General features: G+C 44.6%; 1 protein-coding gene across 1 annotated transcript in view; it reads left to right on the plus strand.

The window, feature by feature from the left end:
- The window catches only part of CWH43 (cell wall biogenesis 43 C-terminal homolog), a 74,217-nt gene that overhangs the window by 14,869 nt on the left and 41,098 nt on the right, over positions 1–18,250 (plus strand). The window contains exons 6-8 of the mRNA XM_006141468.1: positions 4,252–4,509; positions 8,416–8,541; positions 16,278–16,357. Coding sequence (XP_006141530.1) covers positions 4,252–4,509; positions 8,416–8,541; positions 16,278–16,357 — 464 coding nt within the window. The remainder of the gene's footprint in view (positions 1–4,251; positions 4,510–8,415; positions 8,542–16,277; positions 16,358–18,250) is intronic.

Consider the following 18,250-nt stretch of genomic DNA (forward strand, 5'->3'; position numbering starts at 1 on the left):
TAAGCTAACTGCTGGCTCCCCAAAAATAAATAATTCTTTAAAAAAAAAAAAAAAAGGCAGGACCAACAGTAATGGCTATGGCGCTGGACTCCCATGTAGTCGACCGCAGTTCATGTCCCGGACCCGGTGGCTTAAACTCACACCGGGCGCGTGCGCGTGCATGCCCAAGATCCCGAGAGGAGAATGGAGGAGAAGGGATTACGGCGTGGTCATCCCCGTTGGGGGGTGATTTCTCGCTTTCTGTCTCTCTGTCTCTTTCTCTGTCTGTATGGCGAGCGCACGCGCCCTATAGCAAAAACCTCTCAAAAAAAAAAAAATCCAAATGAGCACAGCAGTGATTATGTTATTAGAATATTCAGTTACCACTAATTCTACCTAGTGTCTTAATGCTGTAAAGATTTGGGAGAGATTTTTTTTTTAAAGAATTATTTTATTTAACTTTATTTATTTTAACTTGACCAGAGAGGGGCAGAGAGAGAAAGAGAGAGAGAGAGTGAGAAAGCAAGCTGCCAGGTCTGGGACATGAACCACGGTGGGCCATGTGGGAGTCCAGCACCCTTATCCACCATGCCACCTGCTGACCCCAGAGGAGATTATTTTAAAAGGCTCAGTTTCAAACAGAATGAAAACAGTTAAGACTCACAGTTAAGTGGACCAGCCAAGTGACATCACTGCGTAGGGTGTGCTAACAACGGGGAGCCAGAGGGGGGATACACACACAGATGTGCTTCTTCGTGTGGGCAGCATCTCTCTGGGAGGACACAGGGTAGGCGCCTTCACTGGTTGTCTTCACTAAAGGGATCTGGCGGGTGACAGGTTGGAGGTTCCCTCTGAACCATTTGAATTTTAGATTTTGAATTCATAACTTAATTAGACATAACATTTTAGTGAATTTAAAAGTATAGGATCTATTTAAAAGTGGAAATTAAATGGAAAAAATAAAAGCAACTATAGTACAAAGAGGGGCCAGCAAGCGGTGTGCAGGTGAAGGGACTCCCACACGGCTGACTGCTGTTCGAGTCTCGGACCTGGCAGCTTGAAAATCGCACTGGATACGTGTGCATGCGTACTCAAAATCCCGGGAGGAGAGGGAGAACGGATTGCGGTGCGGCCATCCCACCCGAGGGGTGGTCTCTCATTTTCTCTTTCTCTGTATTTCTCTGTCTCTCCCCTTCCTGGGGAATGCACACTCCCTATGATAAAAACAAACAAACTAAAAATCAATAAAGGGAAACTTGAAGAGATGTTTTCTTTCTGTACACATAATTCCCTGAAGTAAGATAAAAGCAACAAAGTTGTTCTAGCATTTTCAGATTAGAATACCAAATTAGGGCTCATTGTTTTTTTTTTTTTTTTTTAAGTTACCAGAGGGCACATATACTTGCCAGAGGGAGAAAAAGACAAGGAGAACATGAGAAAGCACCCCTATGGGGATGGTCACGATGTGATCCCGCCTCCATTTCTCCCTTTCAGGATTTTGGACACGCATACACGTGTGCCCGGTGTGGGCTGCTGGGGCTGGGGCTGAAACTGCATGGCCGTGTGGGGTCCACCTAGCCACCACGCTACCAGCTGGCGCTAACTCCTTTTAAAAATAGTCATTGTGGGGACCAGCAGTTAGCGTAATGGCTATGTCGCTGGACTCCCATGTAATCGATCGTGGTTCGAGTCCTGGACCCGGTGGCTTAAAACTCATGCCGGGTGTGTGTGCATGCGTGCCCAAGATCCCAAGAGGAGAAGGGATTGTGGTGTGGCCATTCCCCCAGGGAGTGATTTCTCACTTTCTGTTTGTGTCTCACTCTGTCTCTCCAGTGAGTGCATGCGCCCTATAGCAAGAATGTCTCTTAAAAAAAAAGAAGAAGAAAAAAATATAGTCATTGTACACCAGTTTATTAGGAAAATTAATCTCACTAATAGTCACATACGAGCAATTTAAAATGCTATACTCATTTTATCATGAATTTGGTAAAAGTTTTTAGAAAGAAATTATTCGGGCAGGGTTTAAAAGCTGTTAGAAAGATATGGTGTCGCGACTGTCTGGCCAGTTTTCTGTAGGAAGTGAAGACTGGTATAGCCTTCCAAGAAAACAACAGGCCACAAGTAATGGCTCGAAAGTGCTCTGGCCCTCGACACTGTCATTGTGGTGCTAGAGTCTACTTTAAGGAACAAACGGCGATAGGGTAGATTTATTGACACAGAAAGACGTTCATCATGTTGATTTTTCTTTTTCTTTCTTTCCTTTTCTTTTTTTTAAAAATACAAACGTGTGCTGGTTGGAGAGACGTAGAGAGGGAAAGCGAGAAACCACCCCCAGACAGAATGGCCATGCTGCAATCCCTTCTCCTCCACCCTCTTCCTGGGACTTTGGGTGTGTACACACGTTTACTGGGTGTGATCTTCAAGCTGGGACTCAAACCACTGTCAGCCATGTGGGAGTCCAGCGCCGTAAACACCACGCCACCTGCGAACCCCCATCACATTGCTATTTTAAAAGTTTAACGTTGGAAGCGTCAAAATCAGCCGACAGTAGGAAGATGGTTACGTGTACTGCAGGATGTTGACCCAGGGAAGTATGACACCCATAAAAATGTTTCGAGAAAAGTAATAACATGAGAAAATGTTCCTGATATAGTACCCCCAAAGCAGCGCATTGTCCTCGATATGCGGCCCAGTTCTATTTATGTAAAAATGTTTCCATGTGACCACACGCAGGGAGAGACTTAGGAGAAGGGCAGGGACGGATTGGCGGTGGCCTTCTCAGTCCTAGCGGAGCCTTAATGGCTTCCTCACAGTTCGGGTGTTTTGAAATTTCTGCAGCAAGCTGGCATTACAGTTGTTCTATTTCGAAATGGAAAACCACCCTTGTCGGACCTGAGTGTTCAAGGGGCTCCCTGTGGAGATGAAATACGTGGTTCGTAGAGGTCCCTGGAGTCTGGTTCTTGTGCTTGTCTGAGCCCCGAGCTTGCGATGGGGAGGACTCCGCGGTCACACGGCTTCACCCTGGGGAGGCCCGTGGCTGAGAGCCAGCAGGCATTCAGGAACTGCCTGGATGGCTCTTGGCTGCCCCCCAATCCCTACTTCTTTTCTGGAGTTCTTGACCAAACAGGGGCATGAGATTCCTTTAGAAAGTCTTTTTTGGGGAGAGATTTCTTTCTATAGGGCATGTGTGTTCACTGGGGGGGATGGCCATGCTGCAATCCCCTTTCCTTCATTCTCCTCTTGGGATTTTGGGCACACGCTCACATGTGCCTGGTGTGTTTGAAGCCACCGTGTCTGGGACTCAAACCACGGTTGGCCATATGGCAGTCCAGCACCTTAAACACTGTGCCACCTGCTGGCCCCTGTCTCTTGACAAAAAAGTTCTGGAAACCACACTGATGCTGTTTTCTCATGTCCTGTACCTGACTGGTTAAATCTAGTGGACATAGTTTCAGATTTGTTACAAATCATTTCACTTTTAATTTTCATTTCATTTATTTTTTCCAAGCTTATTTATTTCTTCTGTGAGACAGAGAGAGAAGACAGAAAAATAAGATAGGACCGCAATGCTGTGGTCCCCCGTGGCCCGGCCCCGGTCCCAGCCCTGGCCAGCTCAGGTCATGGGCAGCCATGCACTTGGTCAGGGAAGCCTCCCATGTGAGCCTGGAGTCTGTCCGCAGGGGTCAGCCAGGCAGGAGAGGCATTTTACTGCCCTTCATTTCAATTTTTACAGTTGTCAGAATCTTTTTTTTTTCTCTTTTGGAGAGGTTTTTTGCTATAGGGCACGTGCGCTCGCCAGACAGAGAGAGATAGAAAGCGAGAAATCACCCCCCGGGGGGGATGGCCACGCCGCAATCCCTTCTCCTCCATTCTCCTCTAGGGATCTTGGGCACGCACGCACACTCACCCGGCGTGAGTTTAAGCCACCGGGTCCGGGACGCGAACCACAGTCGACTACATGGGAGTCCAGCGACATAGCCATTACGTTAACTGCTGGTCCCAAGGATCTTAATCCCAATGGCCTAAAAAAATGCCTGCTTCCCTTCCCAAAGTGCGCTAACACTTACCCGACCTGCTTTCCTTCCCTGTCTGTGCCAGCCCTGCTGCCTGACCCTGAGCAAGGACATTCACCTGGCTAGACCTTGTTTCCTGGCCCATCTGCACCCTGGGCCAGTACACCCCTCGCGTCCCCTAGGGGGTGACTGCAAGTTCGTCACCTCATAAGCGTTACCGTTGTCCTGTCTGACTCGTTTCTCTGTCTCTCACACACAGGAGCGGCTTCGGCCGCGGGTCTCCTCTACCTGCCCACGTGGGCAGCTGCTCTTTCCGGCTGCGTGCTGGCTGTCTTCACGGCATCCGTGTGGCCTCAAGTGCTCGGACAGCTTGTCAGTTCAGGGCCGAACCCTGGGAAAGTCATGGCCACTGCCATGGTCTTCTATCTTTTCGACATGTTTTTCTGTGCGTGGTGCACAGCTTTTAAGTTCGTCCCAGGAGGTGTCTATGCCAGAGAAAGATCGGATGTGCTTATGGGTGAGTACATGTATGAATGAAGCGTCTGAATTAGGAGGCCAGCAGGTGGCGTGGTGGTTAAGTCGCTGGACTCTCACATGGCTTACTGTGGTTTGAGTCCCGGACCTGATGGCTTTCTCACTTTCTCTCTCTCTTTGGTGAGTGCGTGGGCCCTGCAGCAAATTAAAAAAATAATAATAAACAAATGATTCTTTAAAAAAATAAAATAAAAGGTGTGAATTAAAGTAACTGCTCAAAAACATCCTTGAGGACTGAATGGGAATTAGACTTTACATGACTGGTGGATATAAATAGAAAAAAGAAATTTTGCTTCCTTGGTAAAATAGACTGTCTTGATAACAAAACAAAACAGAAACTAAAAAGACATCTAAATTATAAATCAAAACCAAATTTATTAATTCGTTAGTGCGTTTCAGTAATATTTATTAATATGAAGGCTTTTTAAATAAGTAAGTTGTGGAAAAAAGTTTAAGCCATAATAAACTATAAAGTGGGTGACACTTATGTGACATGTGGTAAAAAATGAGATCATAATGTCCATGTCACTACTTCAATGACAAATTCGTAAATATACACAGGGACTATGATTGAGTTTGCTTGAATTTTAGCTATAATTTTTCTTTGCCATATTTATCAATAAAATGTATTATTTATAAGTATCTTAGTACAAAAGATAAATTTTCAAACCATTGGATAGATATATTTTCCATTTCAGGCATATACAAATTAAATCAAATGTTGCATGCTATTTTAGTGTAAGGAAAACATGTCAAATACTTCTCCAATTTAAGAAAAAAGAGAGGGGCCAGCAGGTGGCACGGAGGTTAGGGTTCTAGATCCTGCATGGCTGGCTGTGAGGTTCAAGTCCTGGACCTAGCTCCTTGAAAATCACAGTGGGAGAGCCGGCAGGTGGCGTGGTGGTTAAAGGTGCTGGATTCCCACATGGCTGACCACAGTTCGAGTCCCAGACCTGGTGGTTTGCTTTTTCACTTTCTCTCTCTCTCTCTCTGTCCCTCTCTGGTCAAATTGAAATAAACAAATGAATAAATAAATGAATAAAGTTAAATAAAAAAATTAAAAAAAAAGAAAACCACAGTGGGCGCATTTGCGTATGTGCCCAAGACCCTGAGAGTAGAGTGATGAGGGGACTGTGGCCTGGCCATCCCCGAGGGGTGATCTCTCCCTTCTTCTCTCTCTTTCTCCGGCAAGTGCATACACCCTATGGCAAAGCAGAACAAAACAGAAAGTTCCAGTGTCCCTGTCGCGCAGCGCTTTAGCAGAGCGGAGCAAAGGCCACACACAGCGAATCAAATACCTTAGCAATGACAGCTGGGTGAGCGTTGGGCCGGAGAAGTGTCAGAGTCCACGTGACTTTAGATGCACTTCCCTCTCGTGCCCTGACACACGAGGAGACGCCACAATTTAGTATAAAATGTCATTAAAGTATCAGTCTATTCCGGTGAAAATTTGGAAATGTAGGCATAGTCTTTTCATAATACGCTACATGAACTTGCGTAGACCCCGGGTACGTCCCACTGTTCTCTATAGTCTCACGTAAACTTCCCTCTCCTGACCTTGATCCGCCAGCACAGGCCACTTCTGAGATTTTCACATATACATATATGTGTGTGTGTGAATATAAACACAGATATAAATGTAAATATATATATATATATTTTTTTTTTTTTTTGAGGGAGCGACTTCTAGTATAGGGTGCGTGCACTCACTGGAAAGACAGAGAGACAGAAAGCGAGAAATCACCCCCAGGGGGATGGCCACGCCGCAATCCCTTCTCCTCCATTCTCCTCTGGGATTTTGGGCACGCACACACGTTCCTGGTGTGAGTTTAAGCCGCCAGTTCGGGACTCCGGCCAGGGTCAACTCTGTGGGAGTCCAGCAATGTCACCACTATGTTATCGGCTGGTTCCCCGAAGATACACTTTTCACTTGCATGAAGTATTTTAGGAACGACTTTGGAGAGTTAGGCATTTCGGGTAACGAGCCAAGCTCTTGTCTAATTAAAGAGCTGCATGGCTGCATTTTGTCTGTGATGATCTCGGCTTCGCGAACTTTCTATTTCTTCTGGTTTCTTTCAGGTCTCTGTGTCTGTTCCTGCTCTATTTTCCCAGCTGGTGCCCCGCTTTTTTCTTATTCCAGCTGGCTTAGGGGCTGCCGTGTGAAGAAAATGAACGGGAGTAAGAACTGTTCTGTGCTTACGTTCGTTTCTTCGGAATGTGAGGGAAGAAGAGCTTTTGGGAGTCCTTCTCACGCCTCGCAGCTGGCGGAAACGGTGCATGGTGGCCATTCCTGAGACCCTGAGGGCTGTTTTCAGTAAGGGACATCATACTGAGGAGGCCACGTGTCTGAGGAGCGTCAGTAGTGTTCAGAGCAGTTGTTAACACAACCGAATGAAAGGGAATCTGTGTTATGTCAGAAGCTGGTTAGAAATTTATTTTCTAGGTTCCTCCTGCTATTTCCTGGCAAATTGGATAGAACCTTTCTGGCCAGCCTTCCACCTAAGCCTCACTTTCCCTTGGCGTATGCTAATTTGCATATAATACCATATGCTTATTTGCATCCTTACGTGTGATTGTAGAAGGTGTAGGACCAGCTGATGGCATAATGGTTATGTTGCTGGACTCCCAGCTGGTTGACCACAGTTCGAGTTCCGGACCCAGTGGCTTAAAAAAACTCACACTGGTACACGTGTGTGCGTGTCTGAAATCCTGAGGGGAGAATGGAGGAAAAGGGGTGGCGGTGATTTCTCGCATTCTGTCTCTGTCTCTCCGGCAAGCACACGCGCCCTATAGCAAAAATCTCTTAATAGAGAGAGAGAGAAAAAGCAGAGTGTGCACTTTACATGTTTCCATGCTACTCGGTTGTGATCCCCATGCAACTCACTTCATTGGCCGGCCTGCGAGTGCCCTGTGAGTTCTGTCGTGCATCCTCTCTGAGTACTGTGTGCTCAGAGTACCTCCAGGCCAGGGCAGAAGTACTGTCCCAAGAGCTGCCATACCAACAACATGCAGGGCCGGCAGGTGGCATGGACATTAAAGCGCTGGCCCCCACATGGCCGACTGTGCGGTTTGAGTCCTGGACCCAGCAGCCTAAAAAATCATGCCAGGCGCTTGTGCATGACTGACTAAAAGCCTGAGAAGAGAATGGAGGAGAAGGGATTGCTGAGTGGCTGTCTCCCTCAGGAAGTGCTTTCCCACTTTTCCTTTCTCTCTGTCTCTCTCTGGAGAGTGCACACACTGTATAGAAAACTAAAAAAAGGGGCCAGCAGGTGGCACGGTGGTTAAGAGTAATGGACTCCCACATGGCCGACTGTGGTTTGAGTCCCAGACCTGGTGGCTTCCTTTCTCACTTTCTCTCTCTATCTCTGTCCCTTTCTGATCAAAATTAAAAATAAATAAATAAAGTTAGAATAATTTTTTAAATGAGAAATTAAAAAAAAAAAGAAAACTAAAAAAGAAAAAGAAAGAAAAGAAAAGAACCTACATGTGCTAGTCAATGCGTCAAAGCTCTTCAGTGGAGAAGACTGAGCGTCCCAGCGTAGCTCAGGAGGTTCCTTTCTCCTCTGCTCCTCTGTCCACTGTCCGGTCAGCAGCGGGTGCTGAACACCATCACCGTCCTAGTCAACAGAAAACTCCTGAGAAATTCAAATAACTCTCTCACCAGGAGAGGGCTGGCGTCCTCTCATTTAGAGCATGACTCATGAGCCCGCCCTGATTCCCCATGGTCACCTTGCTTACCGGAAACAGGACTAGTGTAGTTACGTAGGTACTAGATAAATGAACTAAAATGTCAGGGTATGTTCATTTAGAAGCAATAGCTCAGTGGGAATTTGCCCTGGGAGGATTTCAGGAGTAAGCCGTATTACATTCTTCCTTCCTCTTCTAACAGGGACAATGATGCTGGTTATCGGGCTGAATATGCTGTTCGGTCGGGAGAAGAACCTTGACTTCCTCCAGCAGACAAAAAACAGTCCTAAAGCACTTTTTAAAAAGAGTGAAAAGTACATGAAACTTTGTAAGTATAATTTTACTTTCCTTTTTTAGAATCTTTTTTTTTTTAATTGCCAGAGGGTATGTGAACTTGCCAGAGAGAGACAAAGAAGCAGGGAGGGAGAGAGAGGGAGAAAGTACCCCCTTACTGGGAAGTGGTCATGCCATAACCCTTTACCCTTCATTTCTCCATCTTGTTGGGACTTAGGGCTTGCACACACCTGGCATGTTTTCTTAACCCCTACTTTTCTTTTGGAGAGATTTTTGCTATAGGACACAGAAAGTGAGAAATTACCCCCGGGGGGATGACCATGCTGCAATTCCTTGTCCTCTAATCTTCTCTCAGGATTTTGGGCATGCACACACATGTACCTGGTGTGTTTCAAGTCCCCAGGCCTGGGACTTGAACTGTGGTCTACGAGTACCTGAACCACTACACCACCTGCTGGCCTGCCCGGCATGTTTTTCAAACCACTGGGGTTGGGATTCAAACTGTGGTCAGCCATGTGGGATCTGGCTCCCTTAACCACTAGGTAATGGGCCAGCCCATTTATACTTTCTTTTCAAATAATTTACTATGTATTTTTTTTAAATAATAATTTAAAAAGAAATAAAAAAAATCGATCATATAAATTTTCAAACATAAAATCAATTTTGAGGGAGCGACTTCTAGTATAGGGTGCGTGCACTCACTGGAAAGACAGAGAGACAGAAAGCGAGAAATCACCCCCAGGGGGATGGCCACGCCGCAATCCCTTCTCCTCCATTCTCCTCTGGGATTTTGGGCACGCACACACGTTCCTGGTGTGAGTTTAAGCCGCCAGTTCGGGACTCCGGCCAGGGTCAACTCTGTGGGAGTCCAGCAATGTCACCACTATGTTATCGGCTGGTTCCCCCAAGATACACTTTTCACTTGCATGAAGTATTTTAGGAACGACTTTGGAGAGTTAGGCATTTCGGGTAACGAGCCAAGCTCTTGTCTAATTAAAGAGCTGCATGGCTGCATTTTGTCTGTGATGATCTCGGCTTCGCGAACTTTCTATTTCTTCTGGTTTCTTTCAGGTCTCTGTGTCTGTTCCTGCTCTATTTTCCCAGCTGGTGCCCCGCTTTTTTCTTATTCCAGCTGGCTTAGGGGCTGCCGTGTGAAGAAAATGAACGGGAGTAAGAACTGTTCTGTGCTTACGTTCGTTTCTTCGGAATGTGAGGGAAGAAGAGCTTTTGGGAGTCCTTCTCACGCCTCGCAGCTGGCGGAAACGGTGCATGGTGGCCATTCCTGAGACCCTGAGGGCTGTTTTCAGTAAGGGACATCATACTGAGGAGGCCACGTGTCTGAGGAGCGTCAGTAGTGTTCAGAGCAGTTGTTAACACAACCGAATGAAAGGGAATCTGTGTTATGTCAGAAGCTGGTTAGAAATTTATTTTCTAGGTTCCTCCTGCTATTTCCTGGCAAATTGGATAGAACCTTTCTGGCCAGCCTTCCACCTAAGCCTCACTTTCCCTTGGCGTATGCTAATTTGCATATAATACCATATGCTTATTTGCATCCTTACGTGTGATTGTAGAAGGTGTAGGACCAGCTGATGGCATAATGGTTATGTTGCTGGACTCCCAGCTGGTTGACCACAGTTCGAGTTCCGGACCCAGTGGCTTAAAAAAACTCACACTGGTACACGTGTGTGCGTGTCTGAAATCCTGAGGGGAGAATGGAGGAAAAGGGGTGGCGGTGATTTCTCGCATTCTGTCTCTGTCTCTCCGGCAAGCACACGCGCCCTATAGCAAAAATCTCTTAATAGAGAGAGAGAGAAAAAGCAGAGTGTGCACTTTACATGTTTCCATGCTACTCGGTTGTGATCCCCATGCAACTCACTTCATTGGCCGGCCTGCGAGTGCCCTGTGAGTTCTGTCGTGCATCCTCTCTGAGTACTGTGTGCTCAGAGTACCTCCAGGCCAGGGCAGAAGTACTGTCCCAAGAGCTGCCATACCAACAACATGCAGGGCCGGCAGGTGGCATGGACATTAAAGCGCTGGCCCCCACATGGCCGACTGTGCGGTTTGAGTCCTGGACCCAGCAGCCTAAAAAATCATGCCAGGCGCTTGTGCATGACTGACCAAAAGCCTGAGAAGAGAATGGAGGAGAAGGGATTGCTGAGTGGCTGTCTCCCTCAGGAAGTGCTTTCCCACTTTTCCTTTCTCTCTGTCTCTCTCTGGAGAGTGCACACACTGTATAGAAAACTAAAAAAAGGGGCCAGCAGGTGGCACGGTGGTTAAGAGTAATGGACTCCCACATGGCCGACTGTGGTTTGAGTCCCAGACCTGGTGGCTTCCTTTCTCACTTTCTCTCTCTATCTCTGTCCCTTTCTGATCAAAATTAAAAATAAATAAATAAAGTTAGAATAATTTTTTAAATGAGAAATTAAAAAAAAAAAGAAAACTAAAAAAGAAAAAGAAAGAAAAGAAAAGAACCTACATGTGCTAGTCAATGCGTCAAAGCTCTTCAGTGGAGAAGACTGAGCGTCCCAGCGTAGCTCAGGAGGTTCCTTTCTCCTCTGCTCCTCTGTCCACTGTCCGGTCAGCAGCGGGTGCTGAACACCATCACCGTCCTAGTCAACAGAAAACTCCTGAGAAATTCAAATAACTCTCTCACCAGGAGAGGGCTGGCGTCCTCTCATTTAGAGCATGACTCATGAGCCCGCCCTGATTCCCCATGGTCACCTTGCTTACCGGAAACAGGACTAGTGTAGTTACGTAGGTACTAGATAAATGAACTAAAATGTCAGGGTATGTTCATTTAGAAGCAATAGCTCAGTGGGAATTTGCCCTGGGAGGATTTCAGGAGTAAGCCGTATTACATTCTTCCTTCCTCTTCTAACAGGGACAATGATGCTGGTTATCGGGCTGAATATGCTGTTCGGTCGGGAGAAGAACCTTGACTTCCTCCAGCAGACAAAAAACAGTCCTAAAGCACTTTTTAAAAAGAGTGAAAAGTACATGAAACTTTGTAAGTATAATTTTACTTTCCTTTTTTAGAATCTTTTTTTTTTTAATTGCCAGAGGGTATGTGAACTTGCCAGAGAGAGACAAAGAAGCAGGGAGGGAGAGAGAGGGAGAAAGTACCCCCTTACTGGGAAGTGGTCATGCCATAACCCTTTACCCTTCATTTCTCCATCTTGTTGGGACTTAGGGCTTGCACACACCTGGCATGTTTTCTTAACCCCTACTTTTCTTTTGGAGAGATTTTTGCTATAGGACACAGAAAGTGAGAAATTACCCCCGGGGGGATGACCATGCTGCAATTCCTTGTCCTCTAATCTTCTCTCAGGATTTTGGGCATGCACACACATGTACCTGGTGTGTTTCAAGTCCCCAGGCCTGGGACTTGAACTGTGGTCTACGAGTACCTGAACCACTACACCACCTGCTGGCCTGCCCGGCATGTTTTTCAAACCACTGGGGTTGGGATTCAAACTGTGGTCAGCCATGTGGGATCTGGCTCCCTTAACCACTAGGTAATGGGCCAGCCCATTTATACTTTCTTTTCAAATAATTTACTATGTATTTTTTTTAAATAATAATTTAAAAAGAAATAAAAAAAATCGATCATATAAATTTTCAAACATAAAATCAAAGAGGTCCAATAACTACCAACAGTTTGCTGATGTTTTTAACAGCTATCTTTATTCTTTATTTTTGTTGAAGTACTCTCAAACTAGTCCCTGACATTGTGTCATTTCATCCATAAATATTCTGTATTAGTTTCATTTCACTTCTAACATGGGTAAGGTGCTTTTAACAGGTAGAATTTCCAAAATGCTTTGTTCTAGGAGTTGAGACTGTTACTCCTTTTATTTTTCCTCCCTTTTTTTTTGTGAGATCAGTATGTTAACATTTAGAATGTGGATAAACTAAAAATTCAGTTTACTATTTAATATCTAACTGGTCTTAAATGGAAAGGATTAAATAAAAATATTTGAATGGATACGACTTGCAAATATTCCATCAGTTAGTTGTGATGTAAGACATGAAGACATGCAAACAGTGGTCTCCATCTTCAAGGACTTGCATGTTGCTAAAGGAGACAAAATATTTAGTGTAAAGAGATAGAAAACAACAAGAAGCTATGTAAATTTTCAATTTTTTTAAAAAAAGTAAAACAATAAGACAGTTACATAAAATTCTTCATGCATGTTTATCATAACTTGAAATGATCATATTTAATTTTAGGGAAGGTGAAGTTCTTTTATGAAAATGATGTGGTTTTTTTGGTCTGTATTCTTATGTTTTGATATGTCTCTGGATTTAGCATTTTTTTTTTAGAGATTTTTTTCTATAGGGCATGTGTGCTTGCTGGAGAGACGAGAGAGAGACAGACAGACAGAAAGTGAGAAATCACCCCCCAGGGAAGATGGCCACGCTGCAATCCCTTCTCCATTCTCCTCTCCAGATCTCGGGCACACACGCACACACTCCCAGCATGAGTTTTCAGTCGCTGGTCTGGGACTTGAGTTGCTGTGAACTACGTGCGAGTCTAGCGACATAGCCATTAAGCCATCTGCTAGTCCCAGCATTTTCGTTTTTTAAACCTAAAGATCCTCCCACCCCTTATTTTTGGTTAAGAAACAAAAACAAATGAATGAATTCTTTATTCACTCATCAAATCGAGGCATTTGGAACCGCTCGCTAGCAGAGTTGTTTAAATACTGGGTCATCAGAAAAGTCAGGGCATATTTTTTCACGTTTTTCTATGTGAAAAATGCATCATGGTTTTTCTGATCAACCCAGTAGTTTTGAATGATTTTTACGTAAAAGTAGACTTAAGTTTTTAGAGCTGCTTTAGCTTCGTAACAAAATTGAGTGAAAGATACAGAGATTTCCCACATACCTGCCTCCACCTACGTATAGCTGCCTCCACTATCAAAATCACTCCCCAGAGGGGACAGCAGGAGGCGTGGTGGATGGGGCACTGGACTACCACATGGCTGACCATGGTTTGAGTCCTGGACCTGGTGGCTTACTTCTCAATTTCTCTCTCTCTCTCTCTTTCTCTCCCTGTCTCTCTCTCTGGTGAACACACGTGCCCTATAAGCAAACCTTAAATAAATAAAGGATCGACCAACAATTCTTATAAAAAAAAAATGTCTCTCCAGAGTGGCCCAGTCGTAATTAGAGACTTCTCATAAACACATCTCCAGCGCCCAACCTTCATGGGCTACTTCTGATGTAGTGCTTTTTGTGGGTTTTGATCCATGCATAAGGCTGTGAATTCATCGCCGCGGCATTATACAGAATAGCTTCGCTGCCCTGAACCTCCCCACTGCTCCACCTCTTCATCCTTCCTCCTCCCCGCCCTTGGCAACCACTGATCTTTTCATTTATTTATATTTCCACCATTTCTATTATTTTATCTTTTCCAGAATTTCAATCTTGGTCTTTTACCTGGAGAGTTTGATAAATTTTTTGTCATTTCTCTTCTTTTCTTTTCTTTTGGGAGAGGTTGTTTGCTATAGGGCACGTGTGCGCACCAGAAAGACAGAGAGAGACAGAGAGACAGAAAGTGAGAAATCACCCCCTCAAGGGGGATGGCCATGCCTCAATCCCTTCTCCTTCATTCTCCTCTCAGGGGATCTTGGGCATGCACGCACACGCACTCGGCATGAGATTTAAGCCACCGGGTCTGGGACTTGAACTGCAGTCAACTACATAGGAGTCCAGCGACATATGCCATTATGCCAACTGCTGGTCCCAAATTTTTAGTAATTTCTAAAGCATTATGACTTATTTCCATCATCTTACTTTTTTCCCCACATTTTCTCTAGACATTTTTCCCTCTTGATTTCTTTTGCTTTGATTAAGTTTTCGTATTCTTTGTCTCCTGCATACCTCCTCCCCACTCCTTTTTCTAGTGGGGAAATTGTACTTCCACTTTCTGTTCTCTTAGTAGTTGGCTATTTATCCACACAGTAAAGATTACTATTCTCCTGTCATTTGGCTTTACTTTTGTGATTAAGAAGCCAGCTGTCAGTGTGATTATTGTTCCTTTGAAGATAATCTGTCTTTTCTCTCTGGAAGCTCTTAAGATTTTTCTCTTTGTTTTGGTGTCCTGCAGTTTTACTATGATTTATCTGGATGTGGATGCTTTTTTTTTTTTTTTTTTTTTTTCTGTACCAGAGAATCCAGTTCCCTCACACTGTGCTTAATTATTGCACTGTGGGCCTGGTCTTGGATGTGGATTTTATTTCCCCATATTGCTTGGGAGTCTTTGGAATTTTTTATCTAAAATTATGTCTTTGTTAATTCTGGAAAATTATCAGCATTATTTTTTGAAAATATTGCTCCTTTTCTTTTTCTTTTTTTTTTAAGAAGTATTTTTTCTTTAATTTTATTTTTTCATTCATTTATTTTAATTTGATGAGAGAGAGAGAGAGAGAGAGAGAGAGAGAGAGAGAGAGAGAAGAGAGAGAGAGAGAGAGAGAGAGAGAGAGAGAAAGTGAGAAAGTAAGTCACCATGTTCGGGACTCAAACTGTGGTCAGTCATGTGGGAGTGTCCAGCACCTTAGCCACCATGCCACCTGTTGGTCCCAATATTGCTCCTTTTCTACACTTTCTCACTGGTCTTTTTTGGACACCAATTAGACATGTGTTGGATCTTCTTGTTCAGTTCTCATGTCCTTTATCCTCTTTCATATTTTCTACCTCTGTGTGTGTGTGTGCTGTCTCCTGCACTAATTCTCTTTTTCCAGGTTTGTCTAATCTGCTCTTTATTTTGTCTATTGAGTTTCTAATTTTTTGAAAGTTTACTTATGGGGGCCAGCAGGTGGTGTAGTTAAGGTACTAGATTCCCACATGGCTGACCACTGTTCAAGTCCCAGACCTGGTGGCTTGAAACTCATATCAGACACGTGTGTGTGCATGACCAGAATCCCAAGAAGAGAATAGAGAAGAAAGGATTGCAATGCATTCATTCCCTCTGGAGGGGGATTTCTCGCCTTCTGACTCTGTGCCTCTCTTTGTCTCTCCAGTGAGCACATGTGCCTTATAGCAACAGTCTCTAAAAACTAAAAAAACGTTTGCTTATGTATTCCAAGATGGGGGAAAGAAAGAGAGAGAGAGTTAGCATCCCTGACACTGTCTTAATGTTGTGACCCACCCCGTCTCAGCCGGCACTGGATGATAAGCAGGTGTGTGCCTGACACACTCGGAAGATCTCTGGCTACATACTGCTGACCTTACCATGTGAACTGGTCTTGTAGAATGTTCTGTTTTACCACTGCACCACCACCATCCAGCCCACTGTGTTTATAATTTCAATTATTATATTTATTATTCTTTTTTATTTCTAGAAGTCTATTTCATTTTTTAAAAATTTCGCTGGTCGTTTATTTTAGTCTTATTTCCTTAGTCATACTTTTGAATACCCTCTTTTATTTTACTAAACAAGTTAAGCACATTTATTTGATATGCTAATTCTGAAAGTTACAATATCCAAAGTCTCTGTGGCCTTGGTTCTGCAGGGTGTTTTTCCTGCTAGTTCCTTGCCATGGAGACTTGTTTGTTTTTGTGTTTGTATATTTTAGGGAAGACTTTTTTTGAAACCTAGATTTAAAGTGTGGATTATGTATGCATGTCGTACATGGAAATTAACCCAAGAATTAGATATTTCCCTTTTGGACAAAATCCTTACCCAATAGACTAAATAATTGTTTAAGAACTGTGTGTTTTTCATTGAGTTTCTTTTAAACAATTTTTTCCCCCTTTCTCTCTTAGTTTTGTGGTTGCTTGTTGGTGCAGGGTTGTTGGGATTAGGACTACGGCATAAAACCTACCAGAGGAAATTGGGCAAAGGGGTAAGTATTAAACATTTTGAAATCGAATTTTGTCCGATGCTTGTACATGTGTCATCCGTACACACCACCATTGGGCCTGATTGCTGGAAGGATCTGACAGGGCTGGCTGGCAGGTCGGATGTTTCCGGAGGAGGAAGAATCAGTTGCTTTTGACTTGAGCAAGTGGATGGAGGGAAGTGGCATTTACTGAGCGGGGAGGAAGGAAGGCCTAGCAGGTTTTGGAGTGGTGGAATTCAGTGTTAATGACATGTACAGTGGTATGGGAAAGAAAAGCTTGATGAATGTGATAATGCCTCTTGAACTCTCCATCGATGGCTCCAGTCTTGTTTTAGTGACATAGGCTAAACCAAACATCCCATCTTGTGTAAAGATGAAATGCTGCCTCACTGCGGTTTACGAAGAGCAGAGGCCCTCCGTGCAAACGTGCTGCTGCTTATCCTTCTCCCCCTGAACTTCTGGGGTCCGGATTCAGTCGTGGTCACAGATCTCCCCTAGTCCAGCCGTTCTCTTCCACAGAAGTCCTGCTGTAGGCCAGGAGGCAAAGGTGGGCAGGACCTTCTCGCATTTGCGCGTGGACCCAGCCGAGGAGCTCGTAAAGGGAGCCATGGCCCTGGCCCGTGGCCTGCCAGCACAGCAACAGCGGGATGCCGTCAGTAACTAGGTTAGAGAGGCTGGCCACCTGATAAACACGGGGAAGTCTCCCTGTACCCTGTGCGTAGGAGTCTTCTCCCCTGGATGCCATCAGTAACTAGGTTAGAGAGGCTGGCCACCTGATAAACACGGGGAAGTCTCCCTGTACCCTGTGCGTAGGAGTCTTCTCCCCTGCCAGTAGCCACATCCTGAGGTTTACATTTGTAAATCTTTTTCATTTTTAAGGTTTCTTTTTTTTTTTTTGCCAAGGGGTATGTGAACTCACTGGAGAGAGGCAGAGAGAGACAGTGAGAAGGAACGTGAGAAATCACCCCCAGGTAGGATGGCCATTCCACAATCCCTTCTCCTCCATTCTCTTCCTGGGATCTTGGGCATGCATGCACACACATCTGGTGTGAGTTTCAAGTCGCTGGGTCTGGGACTTGAAACATGGTTTGTCATGTGGGAGTCCGGTATGTTCACCACTACACCACCTTCTGGCCCTGTACATAATTTTTATGCATTTCTTTATGTTGTTACTATATGATAGATCTCTTGGTAATACCGTTTTCCCCCCTTTTTTTAAAAAAAATTATTTATCGGGACCAGCAGATGGCATAATGGTTATGTCACTGGACTCTCATGTGGTAGACCGCAGTTCAAGTCCCAGATCCAGCAGCTTAAAACTCACACTGGGCAAGTGTGTGCCCAAAATCCTGAGGGGGAAATGGAAGAGAAGGCATTGAGTAGTGGCCATCCCCATGAGGGGCAATTTCTCACTTTATGTCTCTCTGTCTCTTTCTGTCTCTCTGGTGAGTACACTTGCCCTATAGCAAAAATCTCTCTAAAAACCAAAATACATATTTATTTATTTTTGGATTTTTTGCTATAGGGTGCATGCACTTGCTAGGGATATAGAGATAGAAAGTGAGAAATCATTCCCACGGGATATGGCCATGCCATAATTCTTTCTCCTCCATTCTCCTACTGGGATTCTGGGCGCACACACACACACGTGCCCAGCATGAGTTTCAAGCTGCCTGGTCTGAGAGTCAAACTATGTGGGAGTCCAGTGCTTTAACCACTACACTACCTGCTGGCCCCCAGAATTATTTATTTTATTTATTATTATTATTATTATTTTTAAAAGTTTGCTATAGGGTACATATGCTCATCAGAGCGAGACAGAGAGAGAGAGGAGAGAAAGTGAGAAAGCAAGCTGCCAGGTCTGGGACTCAAACCATGATTGGCCATGTGGGAGTC

Source organism: Tupaia chinensis, unplaced genomic scaffold (genome assembly GCF_000334495.1).
Source record: "Tupaia chinensis unplaced genomic scaffold, TupChi_1.0 Scaffold000054_1, whole genome shotgun sequence".
Lineage (NCBI taxonomy): Eukaryota > Metazoa > Chordata > Mammalia > Scandentia > Tupaiidae > Tupaia > Tupaia belangeri.